This window comes from Toxorhynchites rutilus, chromosome 3, assembly GCF_029784135.1.
Source record: "Toxorhynchites rutilus septentrionalis strain SRP chromosome 3, ASM2978413v1, whole genome shotgun sequence".
NCBI lineage: Eukaryota > Metazoa > Arthropoda > Insecta > Diptera > Culicidae > Toxorhynchites > Toxorhynchites rutilus.
This window is the reverse complement of record NC_073746.1, coordinates 215,746,238-215,764,372: the sequence shown is the minus strand read 5'-3', so window position 1 is coordinate 215,764,372 and position 18,135 is coordinate 215,746,238. Positions and strand designations below refer to the sequence as shown.

At 37.7% G+C, this 18,135-nt stretch overlaps 1 protein-coding gene across 5 annotated transcripts; it reads left to right on the top strand.

The window, feature by feature from the left end:
- Window positions 1–1,600: 1,600 nt before the first annotated feature.
- LOC129779224 (ubiquitin thioesterase trabid) lies at window positions 1,601–15,185 on the top strand. Of its 5 annotated transcripts, XM_055786579.1 has the most exons (7): window positions 1,601–1,681; window positions 1,750–1,897; window positions 2,159–2,485; window positions 12,278–13,702; window positions 13,759–14,215; window positions 14,273–14,421; window positions 14,493–15,185. In XM_055786579.1, exons 3-7 carry the CDS (start codon window positions 2,277–2,279, stop codon window positions 14,509–14,511), a joined length of 2,259 nt encoding a protein of 752 aa, XP_055642554.1. In that variant the 5' UTR covers window positions 1,601–1,681; window positions 1,750–1,897; window positions 2,159–2,276; the 3' UTR covers window positions 14,512–15,185. The 5 variants fall into 5 exon arrangements, with proteins under 5 accessions (XP_055642554.1, XP_055642553.1, XP_055642558.1 ...); XM_055786578.1 differs by lacking the exon at window positions 1,601–1,681 and having other exon boundaries at window positions 1,688–1,897; XM_055786580.1 differs by lacking the exon at window positions 1,601–1,681 and having other exon boundaries at window positions 1,765–1,814.
- Window positions 15,186–18,135: the final 2,950 nt, after the last annotated feature.

Genomic DNA, 18,135 nt, shown 5'->3' with positions numbered 1-18,135 from the left:
GAAACACTGAGATACACGAGTTGGCTAATATCTTGCCGTTGGATGAAAAAAATGGACTATTAGTAGAAAGATTTAGGGGTTACTGCCAAGCCTCGAACTATCAAACCGTGCGAAATCTGTACAGCTAGATTAAGGTTTAGGTTAAAGTTAGTTTAAGTTGATAGGGTTGTATTTTAATATTTAAAATAAATTATTAAAACTTCAAAAAATAGAATGCTCAATGCATCATGAACAATAATAAATATAAAAAAATCAGTTTATTTCTTTATTTTATTTAATCCATCTGACATCAAATTGTCTTAATGGACCTAACCAAGTCACTATCAAATACACGCATTGCGAGTGTCAACTTATTCTGAAATAATAATTTAATCTAATCCGAAGCGCATTGCTAGCGAGATTAAAGTCGAAGATGTGAAAAATCCTATTGAATGTAGCAGACATAAACTCCATCGGATCATGCTGGCCATACAAACTATTCCGGAAATCGAGCCTAAGGAAATCACGATGACGTAGGGTGCGTTCTGGAGCATACATGTTTAGATTAGCTAGCAAGAAAGGGGAGTCAATCTCGTTCCTCAGCAGCTTCGCAACAAACATGGCTTGTGCTGCAGATCGCCTGTTTTCCAGAGTATCAATTCGCAGCAGATTACAGCGTTCCTCGTAAGGAGGCAATTCCCTTGGATTCCGCCATGGAAGATTCCTCAAAGCACGACGTACGAACTTTCTTTGTACAGATTCAATGCGCGCTTTCCAAATGCTGGGGAAAGGGCACCATACAACAGAAGCAAATTCCAGGATAGAACGAATCAGCGCACAGTATAGAGATTTCAAGCTAAGCGGATCCTTAAATCCATTGGTTACCTTCAGAACAAAACCGAGCTGCTTGTTTGCCCTGGAGATGATGTCGTTGTAGTGGTAGATGAAAGTGAACTCCTTGTCAAGCATTACACCCAAGTCGCGCACTTGTTGAACCCGCTCGATGGCTTTGCCGGATAACATGTAGGAGAAATTGATGGGATTCCGCTTTCTGGTGAACGATATAACTTGGCATTTCTCGACGCTTAACGTCATACAATTTCGTACACACCACGTCTCAAAAATGTTCAGCAAGCTTTGAAGATGATGACAATCATTTATGTCTTCGACAATAACGTAGACCTTAGAATCATCAGCATAGAAGAGTCTCGTTTCACGTGGCTACGGCGAACATGGACGGGTCAGGTTGCTAGATTGTTGGACATCAGCCGCCCTTAAAAAATAACATTCGCATCAAATCTGGTGGGAACCAGAAAAAAGAAGACCAGAAAACGAGATGGCTAGACCAGAGAACACCCTATCTAAACATATATATGTCACGTTTTATGCCAACAAATAGTATTTACGGATAATGTTACTGTATTTTTTAAAATCTGTGTTTTGATCGATACGCGTTTGAATTTTTAATAAGACTTGATTATTCAAGCTACCAATGCATTCAATAAAGTTTACAAATGCAGCAGTGAAGTGCACCCTGTCTGTCATACGAAAGAGCGCAAACATGCAACATTGCTCAATAATAAATTTCCCCGCGATAAGTTTGTTTTTTGTTGTGTATGTACTAAACTTACGTAAAGCTGTCAGACGATGAAAATTTTGTGTTTCGTGAACGTCGCACAGAAATAGATTTTGTGTCAAAATGGTGATTGTTTTCTAACAACAATTGAACCGCGATTATGGTGTATTTCCGGGTTATTATTTACATTTTAGATTTCGTCACGATCGGAGAACTGATAATTGTCCGCTAGGATTGGTTGCCAAATCCAAACCAAAGTGTAAAATAACAATATTTACCTTCTTCTGGATTCGGTGGATATATTTTCTGTTCACAAAATTTCCAATTTAGTGAGAATAAATGGTAATATTCGCTAATTTGCGTGGATCATTGCTTGCATTGTTTGTGCCCTTTCTCGATTATAACTAGTCCCGAATCAGCTGTAGAAGAAACACGATCGCAGAATTGCGAAATTTTACCCTTGTCCATCCGCTTTTTCAGTGTATTGTATTTGTGCCAAAATTTGGAAGCCTGCTTTTGTTTCTCGTGAATAATGCTCTGTCACAAAATTCTAAACAAGAGTTTATTTTTCACTTTTGTGTATTTCCCAATGTCGTATTACAGGAATTATCTGCAGGAATAAATGTAATGGAAAACTGACTCATCAGCTAATTAGAATCATTTGGTTTGGAAACCGCAACCCACTGAGAATCGAATAAGTGTAAATCACTAAAGAAAGACTATGTCAGAATTCCCTTCGATTTCGAGCCAAAGAGACGATGAAAATAAACCCGAGAATGAGCAGCATCGGCAATCGCAACCAGACAACACACAGAATCAGCAACAAGCGAAGTGGGTATGCGAATATTGCACATATGAAAATTTTCCACTTTCGCTTAAATGCACCATGTGCAAAGGCCAAAAACCACTGTTAAACGAAGACATTTTCAGGTGAGTGATATAGAAGGGAATGGGAATGTTTACTTTTATTTTTTCGTAGATTATTTCTGTTCTGATTGTTTTGTTGTGATACGGTGGCAAACACAATTTCACTATTATTGTTTACTTATTTGTGTATTAGGATTATATTAACCATGCATTCATTTGTCATTTTTTGTATGAAAAAGATATAATGGGGTGATAATTGATTTCACATCCGCATTTGTGCAAGTAGTTTACATTATGTCCTTACGCATAAACTGTCTATACTGAACTTGAATATTTATATGATATATATGCTGTTTTGGAAACTTGATATGTCAAGACGAAGTTTTTTTCTTCTTCGTGCCGTTGAAGAAGAAAAAAACGTCAAACGATTGTTCCGTCACTTCCGTCACGAAAGCCACCAACAAGACTCTTAAAGATATATAATTTCGTTGATTTTAATTGTATACTCTTGAGAAAATATGGGCAACAATGAACGCTTTATCCAGACGCTGTTATGTCATATCTTCCATCTAGGATCCTTCACATTGCTCAATTTCTATTTACTTATCGAAAATAGAGAGCATCTAAGAGAGTATGCTACTTACGTATTTGCGTCAGCAGAGCCGAAACTCATTAGATGGCCATTTAATTTTTCGCATTATCTTTTGTATTATTGCTGCCTTGTCTTTTGCAGTGTTTTACTACTTTTAATGCTACAAAAATATGTATATGGTATATACGTAAATTAATCGGGCAAACGTCCGCCTTCGTCCCGCCTAATTTTTTTTTATATGAATTCTTTGGTTTTCTTACTAAGCAAACGTTCGTGGGTTCTATCGCAGAACTCGCCATTGATTAATCTTCTAACTGGCCCTTTTCAATTTCCTTTAATATAATTTTCCTATTACTTCTACCAAAACTCGTCATTATAATATAAATATATTTTCAGACACAATGTTCGCTCAAGATTCTTGGTTCACTTGTAAATAACATCTTTCTCCGTTTCATGGAATAAATATTTGTATATAATATATTTTTTATAGAGGCGTATGCAGAAACATTGAATGCTTTTTCTAAAAAATCGTGATGTTCGACAAAATTGTTAGAAAATAGATGCACCATTTATAAAAAAATAAATTTTTTGATATACTGTTAAAAAATCCTTCTCAAAAATTTAATTCAATCCTGAAAATTTTTATATCTCAAAACACTCCCCCTTCGATATTTTTTTGTGTATTTTTTATTGGAAAGCCCTTCCAATTCAACAAATTCTGAAGTACAGTGGTGCCGTGGAAAACTCATCAAAATGGTAACCATTTAAGAAAAGTAACATAAAAACATGAAATCTACGAGCGATTCTACATGAAAAACTATATACAACTTTTTATCCTATGACTAACCGCTCTCGAGATATAACCATTTCTTCATAGTGAAAACAATGTTAGTGAATACGATGTCGAAACCTTAGTAGTAATGTTGAGCAGCAGTATGTATTTTCTAATATTTCACGAACATGATTTTAGTTATATTAAATTGGTTATATCTCGGTCCTAGGATAAAAAGTTGTATATAGTTTTTCATGTAGAATCGCTTGTAGATTTCGTCTTTTATGTTACTTTTCTTAAATGGTTACCATTTTGGTGAGTTTACCACGGCGCCACTGTACGTCAAACTTTGTTAAATTAAAAGGGCTTTCAAATAAAAATATACAATAAAAAATATCGAGGGGGGACATGTGTTTTGAGATATAAGTTTTAATTGAATAGATGATTTATTTTCAAACAACTTTGTCAAACATCATATTTTAATCAGACATCTGGATTTTGAGTTACGCTTTTTTGAATGAAAAATCAATGATTTTAATTACGCCCTTTCAAAAAATCAGTAGTAATTTAAATTGGTCATATGATAATAAAAAGACGGGTGGGTAATGTCGGGGACATAACCGGAGTGACGTAGGACTATACAAAGGGACAGCTTTTGTTAAATATATATTTTAAATATATTGTTTTATTTTCTTCTCCTACGTGAATACCTACCTATCTACCTGAAAAATGGATTAGTTTATTGTTTACTCTTTATGAATATGTTGATGGTTCTGAAAAGAACCATTGGTGTTGTGTTTTTGTTATCACTCGATATTCCCATCTTGTTCGGTTAAACCTTCCTGTTTAGCTATTGCGTTTGCCACTCGCCACAGCTTTCACAGTTGGAAAATTTCTTCCCATTCAGCTTTGTGACATGTTGTACAGTAAATTACATTCAATGCGACGTGCCGAATCGCCACTCAGTGTCGCATTGGAGGCGATTTTAACCTGTAATTGAACATTTGCGATGACAGTGGTACAGTGTCGACTTTCAATGTGGGGTCATAATTTGGATCTCTATGTTTACAAAAATGTCCAACTAAATAAGTCGCATTACATGTCCGTCCAATTAGCTAAATGTCGAACTAATTGTAAATTACTGTACTTTCAATCTGGAAACAATTTAAGAATTGGTGAAAATTTAATAATCAGGAAAGTCCCCAACTATCAATAAGTTCAGAACAACTGGCAAATTCACATACTCATCAGATCCTGGCAAACAAATTATGAAAAAATCAATTTGTGTTTTATTATTATTTTGGATAATGTTTTAGAAAGCATTGAACTGTATTTCGTAAACTCTTTTTTGGAAGGTTTAATGGCCCTGAAAAGCGCCTTGTTATATGGAATGGTTCCAATTTAGAAAACTTTGTACTCGTGATTTTGAAAAAAACCATTTCGAACGCCCTTGATGCCGCCTTGTTCTGGATTTGCCACTAAAGCAGTTTGTATAAAGAACAAACTTTTTTCTTCTGCTACCTGATGCCGTTTTGCGATTGCGTTTGCCACTCGCCACTCGCTGCAACTGCCTGTTGTCTTGATGTCCACCGAACCGAATGTGTTCTGTTCCGAATGCGGGTTTTCTTATCGTCGCGAGCAGCTTTGCCAGCTAACTCGATCTCTTCGGCGGCCGAAACTATATAACGCCGGCTAGGTGGACTGGTGCACTGGTACTAACGCGCTCGGCCTAGCTACCCTTGCGGGGAACTCCAGATCAACACGGTTCGAGCGAGATTTTGCCTTTCCCTTCACTTTTCTTACTTTACCATGTCCAGACATGGCTGCTTGGGTTGGTTTGTTGATGTGTTGTGTTGCGAACCGATGTGGTGTACGGTTTGAATGAGAATGATCGTTACGGTAGGTAGGTAGGTATTGTATTATAGAGACTTTAAACTTTTGCAGTTCATTCGTCTCTAGCCTTGAGAAAGGCCCTTTGAAAACTCTACTCTACTCTACTCCAGCGCCACCACCTCCGCCCTCTTGCCTTGAGAAAGGCACTCGATCCCTCGCCGTCCAGCTCGTCCAGCAACGATGTTGTCCAGTCGGTATCCACACAAAGGATGATCGTTACAGCAGCGGATCGGGGATTTTTAAGCTGACTGGCTGGCTCGAGAATTACGCATGTGTGAGACTGCGACCAATGCTTCGTTCATATTTTTTCTTTTTCCTTTCCAATCGTGCTTCATTCTATTTCGCTGCTGCTCTGGTTGCCCGTTTTGGTCGGTACGATTTGAGGAGCACAAAATGGACCAATCAAAAATGGGCACATAGTGCATTTGAACAATGCTTGATATTTCACAATTATTCAATTATTAATCTCAAGAAAAATGAAATGTTATTCGTTATGATAGACGCGTAGATATATTTCCTATCAATTGATGCAAAAACCTTTGCGATCTATTGAGAAATGCTCGAGTTATAAGCGTTCCAAATCTTGCATTTTTTCCTACTTGTTCAGTGCCTAGATTTCCATTTCACCCCCTATATCTTCCGGTTAGACGTAGTCCTACGTCAAAATAGTGATTTTAGGTAGTTTCCATCATAAGTACCAAGTTTCAAAAAAATCGGAGAGGGTCGGGTCAGCAGCCGGTTGATTTGGGGTGGAATTGTTCTATAAAAAATCTTGAGCAGCTAGATTCGATTCTGGGACCGAATAAGGTGTGTTTCCTGAGCCGAGATGATAAACCACGTGTTGTAATGGCTTGTAAACAGGCACCTCGAATATCGCGTCAATCTACCAGATCATGGTTTTGTCATGGCTGCTGAACATAAGCTTATTCCATCTGTTATCACAGGATGCAAAATAACCTTGGTCATGCTGAAGCAGTTCAATACAGTGGTTTAATGGATGTTGAAGTTCGTTCAAGAAGGCTCTGTTCTTCGAACGCATTTTCTCAAAAGTTGCACGCACATGAAAAGGGTTGGCGAGCTATCTGAATTCGAGATTATTCGGTATCGATGAATAATCAAGCCAGTGATCATAATTAATGTGGATGGAAGACCACCCATAGTTGGGGTGGTGCTTAGGTGTCCAAAAGCCGCATTTTTAGCGTTACGTAATTTGTGTACCACGCCTTAAGTGCACTTTATAGAATGCATTTTTCATCAATCGTCAGATTTGTTTAAAAAATGAATTTTCCACGAACCACCTTCACATGCCAAATTTGGTAAAAAAAGTAAACTCATTTGTGAATGGAAAATTTAAATTATTGAAATAATTGTCTTGGTGGGGTAGAACGGACAGTTGCCAGTAGGAGTGAGATGGAAATCTTTGAAAAATCTGTTTATTCTATTTCTAAGTAATATCCTGCTTCTATAAACGGAAATCAAATTGCCAAAGGAGGACTGTCTAGAACTCTAGAAACTGACTGGAACTAAAAGAAAAATAGTTGGAGGTCTCTCCGTTTATACTGCTGAAAAGCACAATATCACTTCTAGGTGGATTAAATCATTCCATTCACGAGCGATAAACTTCTACGCTATCCCCCCACTATATGTCCATTAGAGTGCCAATGGATGTATTAAAAAAAAGGGATCTTCGAATTTGCAAAGGGAACTTGATGAAACGTGTTGATTTCCACGAAAAACTACCATATGCAACAAATCAGCTCAATCGGACTTCATTTACTAGTGTCGCACAGCCGTCATAGTTTGAGTCTTTTGAATTTTTTGACGTGGGACTACGTCTAACCGGAATATATGGAGGGTAAAATGAAAACCTAAACACAGAACATGGAGGAAAAAATGAAAGATTTCGAATGCTTATAGCTCGAACATTTCGTACTGGATAGGAAAGATGTTTGCATCACTTGATAGGGAATATTTCTACGCATCTATCGCAACTAACAAAATGTTGTTTTTCATTAGATAAACAATTGAATAACTTTAAAATATTAGGCGTTATCTAAACGCCCTAACTGCATCGTTTTGATTGGCCCGATTTACGGTTTCCCTAACACAGCCATCAAAATCAAGCAGCCTTGGGGAAATCGGCATTGCAAATACATGAAAGTAGGGGGACTTTTGTTCTCATCGAAAAATGTTCCCTAACACAGACTTTAAAACCAAGCAGCGAAATCGGCATTGCAAACACACGAAAGAGCCTAGAGGCGAGTGAACTGAAAAGTTTAAACCCTCTTAAAGCCAAAAAGAAGAAGAACACACGAAAGTAGGGGGAGCTTTTGTTCCCACCGAAATGTGTTCCCTAAAAGAGATTTCTAAACCAAGGTGCCTGGAAAAATCGGTATTTCAAATTCATGCAAGTCGGGGGTATTTTTGTTCCGACTGGAATGTGTTTCCCTAACACAGACTTCAAATCCATGGAGCGTGGGGAAATCGGCGTTGCGAATTCATACAAATCGGGGGTATTTTTGTTCTGATTGAAATGTGTTTCCCTAACACAGACTTCAAAACCGAGGTTTCTGGGGAAATCGGCTCTGCAAATAAATGCAAACTGCGAGTACTTTTGTCCTCGCTTGCCTTTGTGCAGAGTGGAATATGTCTGTCCTAACATGACCTTCTAAACTTAGGAACCTGGGAAAATCGTGCAGACACTAGAAGCGAATGAACTTCCCAGTTTCAAGCAAATTCGAGATTCGAGAAGTATGTACACTTTTGGGATGTAAACTTCAGAGGGAAATGTAAAATAAAATAATCGTTTGATAATTTTTTTTTGTCTTTATTGGAAAGATTTTCAGCCTTAGGCTGGTTCATCAAACGTTTGATAATTCTTCCGTACATATATTTTGTTCTAGTCATCATACGAAACGTAAAAGGTCCGTCATTAAATTTACTTGTAACGAAGAACAATCAATCACAATAAATGAATTGACTTTACACGGCATTTGTTCATTTTTTTCACTCACAGAGCAAATATATTGAACTCAATTGAATTTGGAAACTGTTTCATTCAATCAAGAATTTAATCAATAGAAACGAATGATTGCTAAGCTAAGGTAGTTCCACGTCAACCTTGCGGTTATATCATAGATATAACTCACTCATTTTTTTTTGTCAAATGACTTTAAAATGCATAAAACGTTGATATCTGGTGTTACCTCGAAAAAAATTTTTGCCTGAAAATCGACCGTTAACGGACTTAACATGAGTAGTCAAAACATCAAAACTTTGAGTGCTTTGAGGCACCCCTAAATCATGTCCGATTGAGCTGAAATTTTGCACAGATCTTTTTTTTGGGCCAATAAACAAATTGTACATGATCGGTTTTTGAGATTCGATGATGAAATTTTTTTCCTTACTTCTATTGCCACCCTAATACAGGTAAACTTCGATATAACGTACATTGTACGTTATATCGAAGCATAATAAAGTACTCACAAACGTAGTCTATAATACATTATTGTGTTGCTGTTTTAGTAAAGTTAATGAATAACTTCAATCAGAAGACGAAACCAGCCTTTCTCATGATGTTTCCCTTCGTACTGTTGATTAAAGCTTGATTCGTTTAGAATCCGGAATTACAAAACCAGCTGTATTTCGGGATTGATTGAAGGTACAAAACTTGTTTTAGCATCACAATACAGATAATTCATTGTTCTATCAGAAAAAAAATATTGAAAATTTTCTTCCTTTACACTTTGGAAATGTGTACGTTATATCGAGGTAAAATGTACGTTATATCGAGGGTACTTTATAACGAGGGTACGTTATATCGAAGCTTCGCTGTATAGATATCTCATTAATGAAAAAAAAAGTATTTCTGTAACTTTGAAATATAAAAAACAGGAAGTGGGTTATATCTATGGTTTAACCGCAAGGGTGACGTAGGACTATCGTTGATTTATAGATCATTTGTTTGAAATTGAATCTGAATTCATTCTGAATGAATGAATATTTGGGGGACTTCGAAAACGAGAGCGTTACGTTGGAGGCACAAGGTTTTATGCATCCAATATTGGATACGGAAATATCCTACTGATGGGGAAGAATAATCTTCAGAAGCTATCCTGTTAATTGCGATTGATTGAAAAATCACAAAACCAAATGTATTTGGTCACAGTGTTACATGGATAGAAAACATTAAAATAAACTCTTTCACATGAATGTAATTTTAAATTCCCAGAGGAACTGGCAGATTATTTTCAGTAACGATTAGATATTTCCACATTTTCCTCGATACTGGAAGCCCACCAGTGGTTAATGCTAACTCGATAACCATCTGTTAATAGCCTTTGATTGAATCATATTTGGTCACAGTGTTACATGGATAGAAAACATTAAAATAAACTCTTTCACATGAATGTATTTTTAAATTCCCAGAGGAACTGGCAGATTATTTTCAGTAACGATTAGATATTTCCACATTTTCCTTGAAGCACTTGATTGAAACATATTTGGTCACAGTGTTACATGGATAGAAAACATTAAAATAAACTCTTTCACATGAATGTATTTTTAAATTCCCAGAGGAACTGGCAGATTATTTTCAGTAACGATTAGATATTTCCACATTTTCCTCGAAAGTGGAAGCCCACCAGTGGTTAATGCTAATTCGATAACCATCTGCTAATAGCACTTGATTGAAACATATTTGGTCACAGTGTTACATGGATAGAAAACATTCAAATAAACTCTTTCACATGAATGTATTTTTAAATTCCCAGAGGAACTGGCAGATTATTTTCCGGATCTTTCTCGATGTTGAATGGCATCCAAACGGACAGAATTCCGCGCGTGTATGTGTGTGTGTGTGTGTGTAGCGACTGCTACGAGATCTTCCCGGGGAACCGTTTGTGGCATCACTCTCCTCCTGATGGATTCCCTTCTGGCCTAAGGTGCACAAACAGACTCTTGGTGACACCGTTCATCCGCGCTTTCGTGATAAACGAAGAGCTTCACCACAACAGCGACAACATGCTCCAATCGCTGTTCAATTTTAACTGAGTGGATTTCCGAGCGGCGCTCGCTTATATACCGATTGGTGATTTCAATAGCCTGTTTTGAAAGCAATTTTAAGACTATTGAAACAAGTTTTTGGATCAAAAAGTAACAAGTATATAACGCGTAGACATTTTATCTTTCGAATGAAGTGTTTATCATACCATTTCGTTCAGTTGTTTAGGAGCTATTAACGCTCAAAATCTCGGTCTCCGGCGTAACGCTTTCGTTTTCCAAACTTTGATTTTACACCCCGGTATAGAAATGAAAGACGTAGTCCTACATCAGAAATATATAAAAAGCGCCATTTGGAGTTGGGCACTACGATAAAAAAACATATTTAAAGAATCGCCTGGAATTATACCTTTGAGATACAGTATAATTTTGAACGCGTTTGCCTCGAATACTGAACCGATACATTTCATATTTGATATGAATACGACATCTCATCATTTTTTCTAAAAACATTTTCCATTGAAGCTTGCAACCTTTTTAATTTCGAATATTATTATTCGTTTAATTATTTCAATATTTTGAAAAGATGACCAAACAAATAAGAAAATAATGGATAGTAGAAATATTAATTACTATATTGTTCAATGCTCGAAAAAACATACGAAATTCGTGTCTTTACAGAACAGCTAGAACAGCGATATCCAACTTCTGATTGGCCCATCTGGTGTGAAACTCGATGTTGCAGGACCTACAATGTAGGTGAAAAGGTTGATATGCAGCCAACGGCTCTTCCGGCTCTCCTGTTGGTCGAAGAAACTCTTATCTTCCACGGTTAAGTTTTCCAATATTTGTGTCATAGTCAAATGTTGGCCATACAAATGAAGCACAAATTTCTGCATTACTCGCGAATTAATCAGGCAAATGAAACCAAATTATAGAGTTTTAAGGGTGCAGTAAATGATTCGATGGTGGTTGGACACCCTCCCGCTCTCTAAGAGGTGATTGCCATACAAATGAAACACAAATTCTTCATTACTCGAGAATTAATCAAGCAACTAAAACCAAATTTGGCATGTAACGTAACGGAGAAACATGTTATTTGCAAGTGGTAGAAAAATCTGATATTATAATGACGAGTTTTGGTAGAAGTATTAGGAATTTTATAGTAAAAGGTTATTTTAAAGGGTAGATTAGAAGATCAATCAATGAATAATCCTGCGATTGAACATGAACATGCGCTTATTAAGAAATCGTGGATGTGATAACGAAAAATACATTTTTGGCGGGACGAAGTTTGTCGGGTCAGCTAGTTATTTATAAACGGTAATGCTCTTTGTCAAGAATTTTAACGTTTATGACAAAATAGTCTGATGTAAATATAATCAATTATATCGATCCTAGTACCTTAACCCACATAACCGTCGCGTTCGCCCGGCTTCCATCAACTGAGTTTGAACAGCTTTGATGTAATAATAGGCAATTTAATCAAACTATGAGTCATATTAAGCATAAACTGAAAATACTCTGTTCTGTGAATTTAAATGACAATTTGAGATGGATATATTTCATTTGTTTGTTTTTCATTTCATTTATGCAGGCTTAGCCCCACACAGCAGCTAAGTACAACGAAAAGGTCTACCTCCAATCTTGCCAGTGGACCACTGACAAATTCCTTCAGCGATATGGACAGCAATCAAAAGTGGCCCTGCATTGCTTGTACTTATCTAAATTTACCGCAATCGCGCCGTTGTTTGCAATGTAATAATAAACGGGAAGATGACTTCCCCGTCAAGTTGTTCAGTCAAAAAACCCAGCCTCAGAAATCCTCGCCACCTAAAGTGATATCAGAGTACGACTGTTTGAGTGATAAATTGAACGCGATTAACATTTGTCGAAGCTCGAAGGATGAGGAGTCATTGGAACCGTTTCCTGTGGGTGGCAGCAATGACAGAAGGCGGCGGAACAACTCACCCATTACTAGAAATGCTTCGACGACAACAGAGCGAACCCTAGATAATGCAAAGGAATGCAGCTCGGGTAGTAGTGGAGGTAAGCAACCATCACCTACTGCGGCCTCTCCCTTGAATACACGTTCTGTTGCGAACGCGGGGAAATGGTTCTGTTCCGTTTGTACTTATGAAAATTGGCCGAAATCGATAAAATGCTCAATGTGTTTGAATCCACGCGAAACAATTAGTTGCCGCACGAATCAGGCCCTGGCCAAACATTCTCCCGAGCATGACGAGAATGTTGCAAGTAACATTGTGGTTAATAACAAACGTAATCAACAACATGGCCGTGAACATGAAGCTATGAATAATCTCGATAATTACCAGCAAGAGAGGCACATGCGTCAGCTTAGGCGCCAACCTGATTGGCAGTGGCTTAACGCGTGTGTTGGAATTGCGGAGAACAATTTTCAAGCTGTGGAAACCTATCTGGATTGTGGTGGGGATCCGGGTCGGGCACTAACGCTGGCGGAGGTCAATGCGCTGAATCACGATGGTATGGAGTTCGATGCTGGTCACACCCTAATTCACCTGGCTATTCGATTTCACCGTGACGAAATGTTACCCCTTCTGTTGGCGCAAATTTCTGGTTCGGGGCCCGGCATCAAACGGGTACCATCATATGTTGCTCCCGATCTAGCCAGTGATATTAGACGACATTTTGCCCAATCACTTCGTATCCGCAAAGCTTCGTTCAATTGTCAGTACGTAAATGAACACGCCACATTCTCCCTGCCAGCTGATATTGAAGATCTTTCGCTGGCTTTGCAAGAGCAACTTTACGAGGAACTTCTCGACCGAGATGCTCAGAAGCAGTTGGAAATGAAACCACCTGCGTTAAATTGGTCATTGGAAATCACGGAACGTTTGGGATCCCGATTGATGGTGCTATGGAATCGAAGCGCCGGCGATTGTCTACTCGATTCCGCGATGCAAGCCACGTGGGGTGTATTCGATCGGGATAACACGTTGAGAAGAGCTCTCGCAGATAGTTTGCACCAATGTGGAAATTTGTAAGAATTCATTCTGATTCTCTTATTTGTTTGAATTTAACGTCTGTCTTCCGTAGTTTCTATCCCCGTTGGAAGGAAAACGAAGACATGCAAGCCGCTATGTTACACTATACTGTATCCGAAACGCAGCTCGAAGAAGACTGGAGTACTCTTCTGGCACTCGCTAGTCAGCCTGGATCATCGCTGGAACAACTGCACATTTTCGCTCTGGCCCACATTCTACGCAGGCCTATAATTGTTTACGGGGTAAAATATGTTAAGAGCTTTCGAGGCGAAGACATTGGCTATGCACGATTCGAAGGAGTGTATTTACCGTTGTTATGGGAGAACAGCTTCTGCATAACGTCACCAATAGCTCTAGGATATACGAGAGGCCATTTCAGCGCCCTAGTACCAACTGAACCGTACTCACGAATCGATGCGGCTCGCGATGAGCGAGAAGACATCACATTTTTACCGCTCATGGATTGTGAGATGAAGCTGCTACCTATTCATTTTCTGAATAACAATGAAGTAAATAAATTTCAGCACGCAGCTGGGTTCGAATGTTTAATAACTCCATTTTTTCAGATTGGCCGAGAAGAGGCAATTATGCGACAATGGCTTGATGTATGCGAAACTGAGGGAGGACTTCTAGTTGCACAACAGAGACTGCATAAACGTCCGCTTTTAGTCGCCCAAATGTTGGAGGAATGGCTGAATCACTACCGGCGAATAGCGTGAGTATTCATATCAGTTATGTAAAATTTGGGGTCACAGATGGGTAATCATTTCAACCATTTCTTCCCAGGATAACGAGGCTTTTTTAAAACAGATCAACCCGTGTTTGTTGGAATAATTTCAGCGCGTGAAATTTTTAAACGGTAGTGAAAACGATTCGCTTCACGTTGTTTTCCGTTTTCGAAAAAAAAAATTGCGAGGCCCTTTCGCGTCGGGAAGGAGGCATCTTTCGCAACAATATCTACAGCATCAAGTGTATCTCGATCGTACATCAAGTGTCAATTATCACATTTTCAACTATCGCTGTGGTAGAGAGTCGAAAATCCAGCCACAAATTACACGATATAAGCACAAAGCGTAGTTATATCCATTTCCATCGATACGCTGCTCGCAACGAGGAGAGACCGATCATCAGCTTTTAAGTCCTTACTATCCCATTGAAACTACATAAGAAATCCACAGTTTCCCACCAACATTTGCGCGATATAGTTGCACGTTAGTGATTACGACGAAGAAATTACGAGTCAGATTAATGCACTAGTACTTTACAATTTTTGAAATTGCTGAAATACCAACCCAACTAATCAAGATAGATGCAATCTATAACTTGAACGGTTCTGTTATGTTTGTTAAGTTTAATGGAATTTAAAAGTTTTTTTTTGAAATTCTGTTTTGGTGTGTACATATTTGCGTTTAAAATTGTAGGTAAGTTATCTATACACATAAATGACAGAAATAAATTATTTTGCCGAGTCACATTAGATAGTGTTGTTTTGTTGTTTCTCGCATTACCAAATAACATAAATAATTTATTAGAATTATAGAAACAAATCTAGGTATGTCTACAGTGCTAGATATTATTCTGGAACTGATTTTACAGAAGTTGAATGGAGTGGAATGTGCAAAACAAATCTTACAACTCGAAAAATTATGACAATTGCACCGATAGCTTTCACTCGGTCAATATTATCCACTCTGCACGTTATCTATGATCAGCCATTATATGCCAAATCGATAAAGAGTTTCTCAGATTTCCGTGAGAATCGGTGGTTTTGTTCTGAAAATCGGTGGGTTGCAAAATACTAGACCCGTATTTTATATATTTTCCAGTTTCCAGTTATTTCCAGTTTCAAGTGGTCCGAAAATCATTTTTGTTTTTTTTTTCAAAAATAACTTTTTTTTTAAATTCAAGCGACCAATTTCATCTCACTCCCACTGGCAACTGTCCGTTTCACCCCATCTGTACCATTATTTCAATAAGGTACACCGGGGCAAGTTGAAATACGGGATATGTTAAAACGGAAGCCATAACTTTTCCAAGGAATGATGGATTGACGAGATATATTTTTTCAGTTAACAACGCACCTTATGACAACCATTATCAGAATATTGAAATGTCTTAACGCAATCCGCGCCTTTGTCTTCTTTTCCTCGATCGTGAAATCAAAACAAACATTTTTGCGCGCTAACTCAATTATTTGAATAAGCACTAGTTATATCATAAGTGTTTTGAAACGAATTCAATGTCTATATACCATTGAATGGATAATTAAATACTCGTTTGAAGAACCGTTTGTAGACCTAGGTTTCATTTTGTAATTTGTGAGAAACATGGATTTGAAAAACAGGTGTTCTGAAGCGTTGTCACGTCACAAAATTTTTTTTTTTTAGTTTATCAGATGAATCTAAGTTCAAACATTTTTATACTTGAGTTTCTCTGAGCAAACAATGAGGGTCGACAACCCACAATATTTGATTAAGATCGGTCCTAAAATAGAGAAAAAATTACTGTCTTCAGAAGTTGTTGTCACGCCATGCAAAATATACGATCCATTCCAGCGAGATGTACGATTTGGGTATTAGGTTATCAGAAGTATCTGACAGCAAAATCAGATGCGTTCCCCCGGTGGTGAGAGCAGCTCGATGAACCAAGCGTGTGCGAGCCATTGATGGCAAGCGCCAGAGAGAACGTGTAAACAATCACAGTGTAAAATCTGGGGGTCGGTTTAGGACCACCCCGACTTTTCCCACATAAAGTATAACAGGTAGTTTCAATTTATATAGCTTATTTCGATAAACATACCATAAGAAATTAAAATTGCCTTATTTTGTAATATTCCGCAATCTAAAAGAACATTGAACTCATTTTATATACAGGTCAAACATGTTTTTGAAGCAATGGAAAAGCAAAATGGCGCTAAAACGCTAGAATGAAGAGAGCCAGAAAACATTCACCATATTATTAAATTGTCAGCATTGTGACACCCCTTCCATTTGACACTACTGAAAAATTCGGTAGGAAGCATCGTTCCTGAGATACAAAGGGGGTAGATTCAGTACCACCGGTCGCGTTAGGACCACCCTTTAGGATGGACGTTTGAAAGAGGAAGGGGAGATCTCAGAGGAAAGTGAGAAGTATTCAGAATAATAGAAATCACAAAAAATAGTATATAGCTTGCCACAATACGACGAAATTCTTATTTAATACAACTTACAGATTAGGTGACGTGACAACGCTTTGTGGAGACTGTTTTTTTTCTCACAGAGCGCGTTGTCACGTCACAAAATGCATGCCGATCTCGCGAGTTTTTTTTTGAAAAACTGAATATACAGGAATCCACGTTCATCTTTTGTTGACAAATCATAGAACAAAGTTTATTTGTATGTTTTGAACGGAACTGAAAATACAACATTAATGTTCGAAAATCGGAAACCGCAACAAGACAGGTGTTGTCACGTCACAAAAGTATTGGGCTGGGAACAAGCGAATTCAACTGTAAAATATTCTCCAACTGAATATTATTGTTGAAAATGTTCTCTATTTTACTTTGACAGCGTTTACTATTTGGAAATCGTGTCATTTATACATGAAAACTAGAATGGAATGAGTCATTTGCAAACGAGTTAAATAAAGTACAGCCTGAATGTATTCGCGATGACGGTTTCTCCAAGTGCCTTGATTTTGCGTTCATGTTCGGGAAAACGTTCCGATCACCACAAAGGTAATCATCATCAATGAGCTAGATTGTCATGATTTCAATCGCCTTTTTTCAAAGTAATTTTTAAGCTCTTAAACGAGTTTTTGGACCAATAAGAGACAGTCATATAACTCTTTGACATTTTATTTTACGAATAAAATTATTATTTCACTTCATTCAGCCAGTACAGAGGTATGACCGTTCAAAACCTTGCACTGCAGCGTCACTCCCTCATTTTCGAAATTTTGAATTTACACCACAGTACAGAAATGAAAGACGTAGTCCTACGCCAAAATTTTTTTTATTTGAATTTATACGTACATTTTTCGTGTTGGGGGGGGAAGGGGTAATTATCTAGTATTCAAACCAGACTTCATGAGTGACCATTTTTCAACTGATTTTATTGTTCAATTTATTTCTTCGCGCACCCATGGTTAGCGATCGTTGCTTATCTTAGTAAGCTAAACAAAAGATAGCATGCTAACGCGGATTCCGCATTTGTTATTGTTACAGATCGTATTTCGATCTCGGTCTGACCGTTCTATTGCGGATGTTTGTAATGCTTTTATGTTAGCTACCGTAGGGTGGCGTTATATTGATATTCGGTACATTATAATTTGTAAATACAAATCTAAAGATGTATGTGTGTGATATACAGTGTAGGGATTCATATGTATGTGTAATCTATAGGTGTGTGTGTGTGTGTGTGTTCTAACTCCTCCCCATTTAGATTGG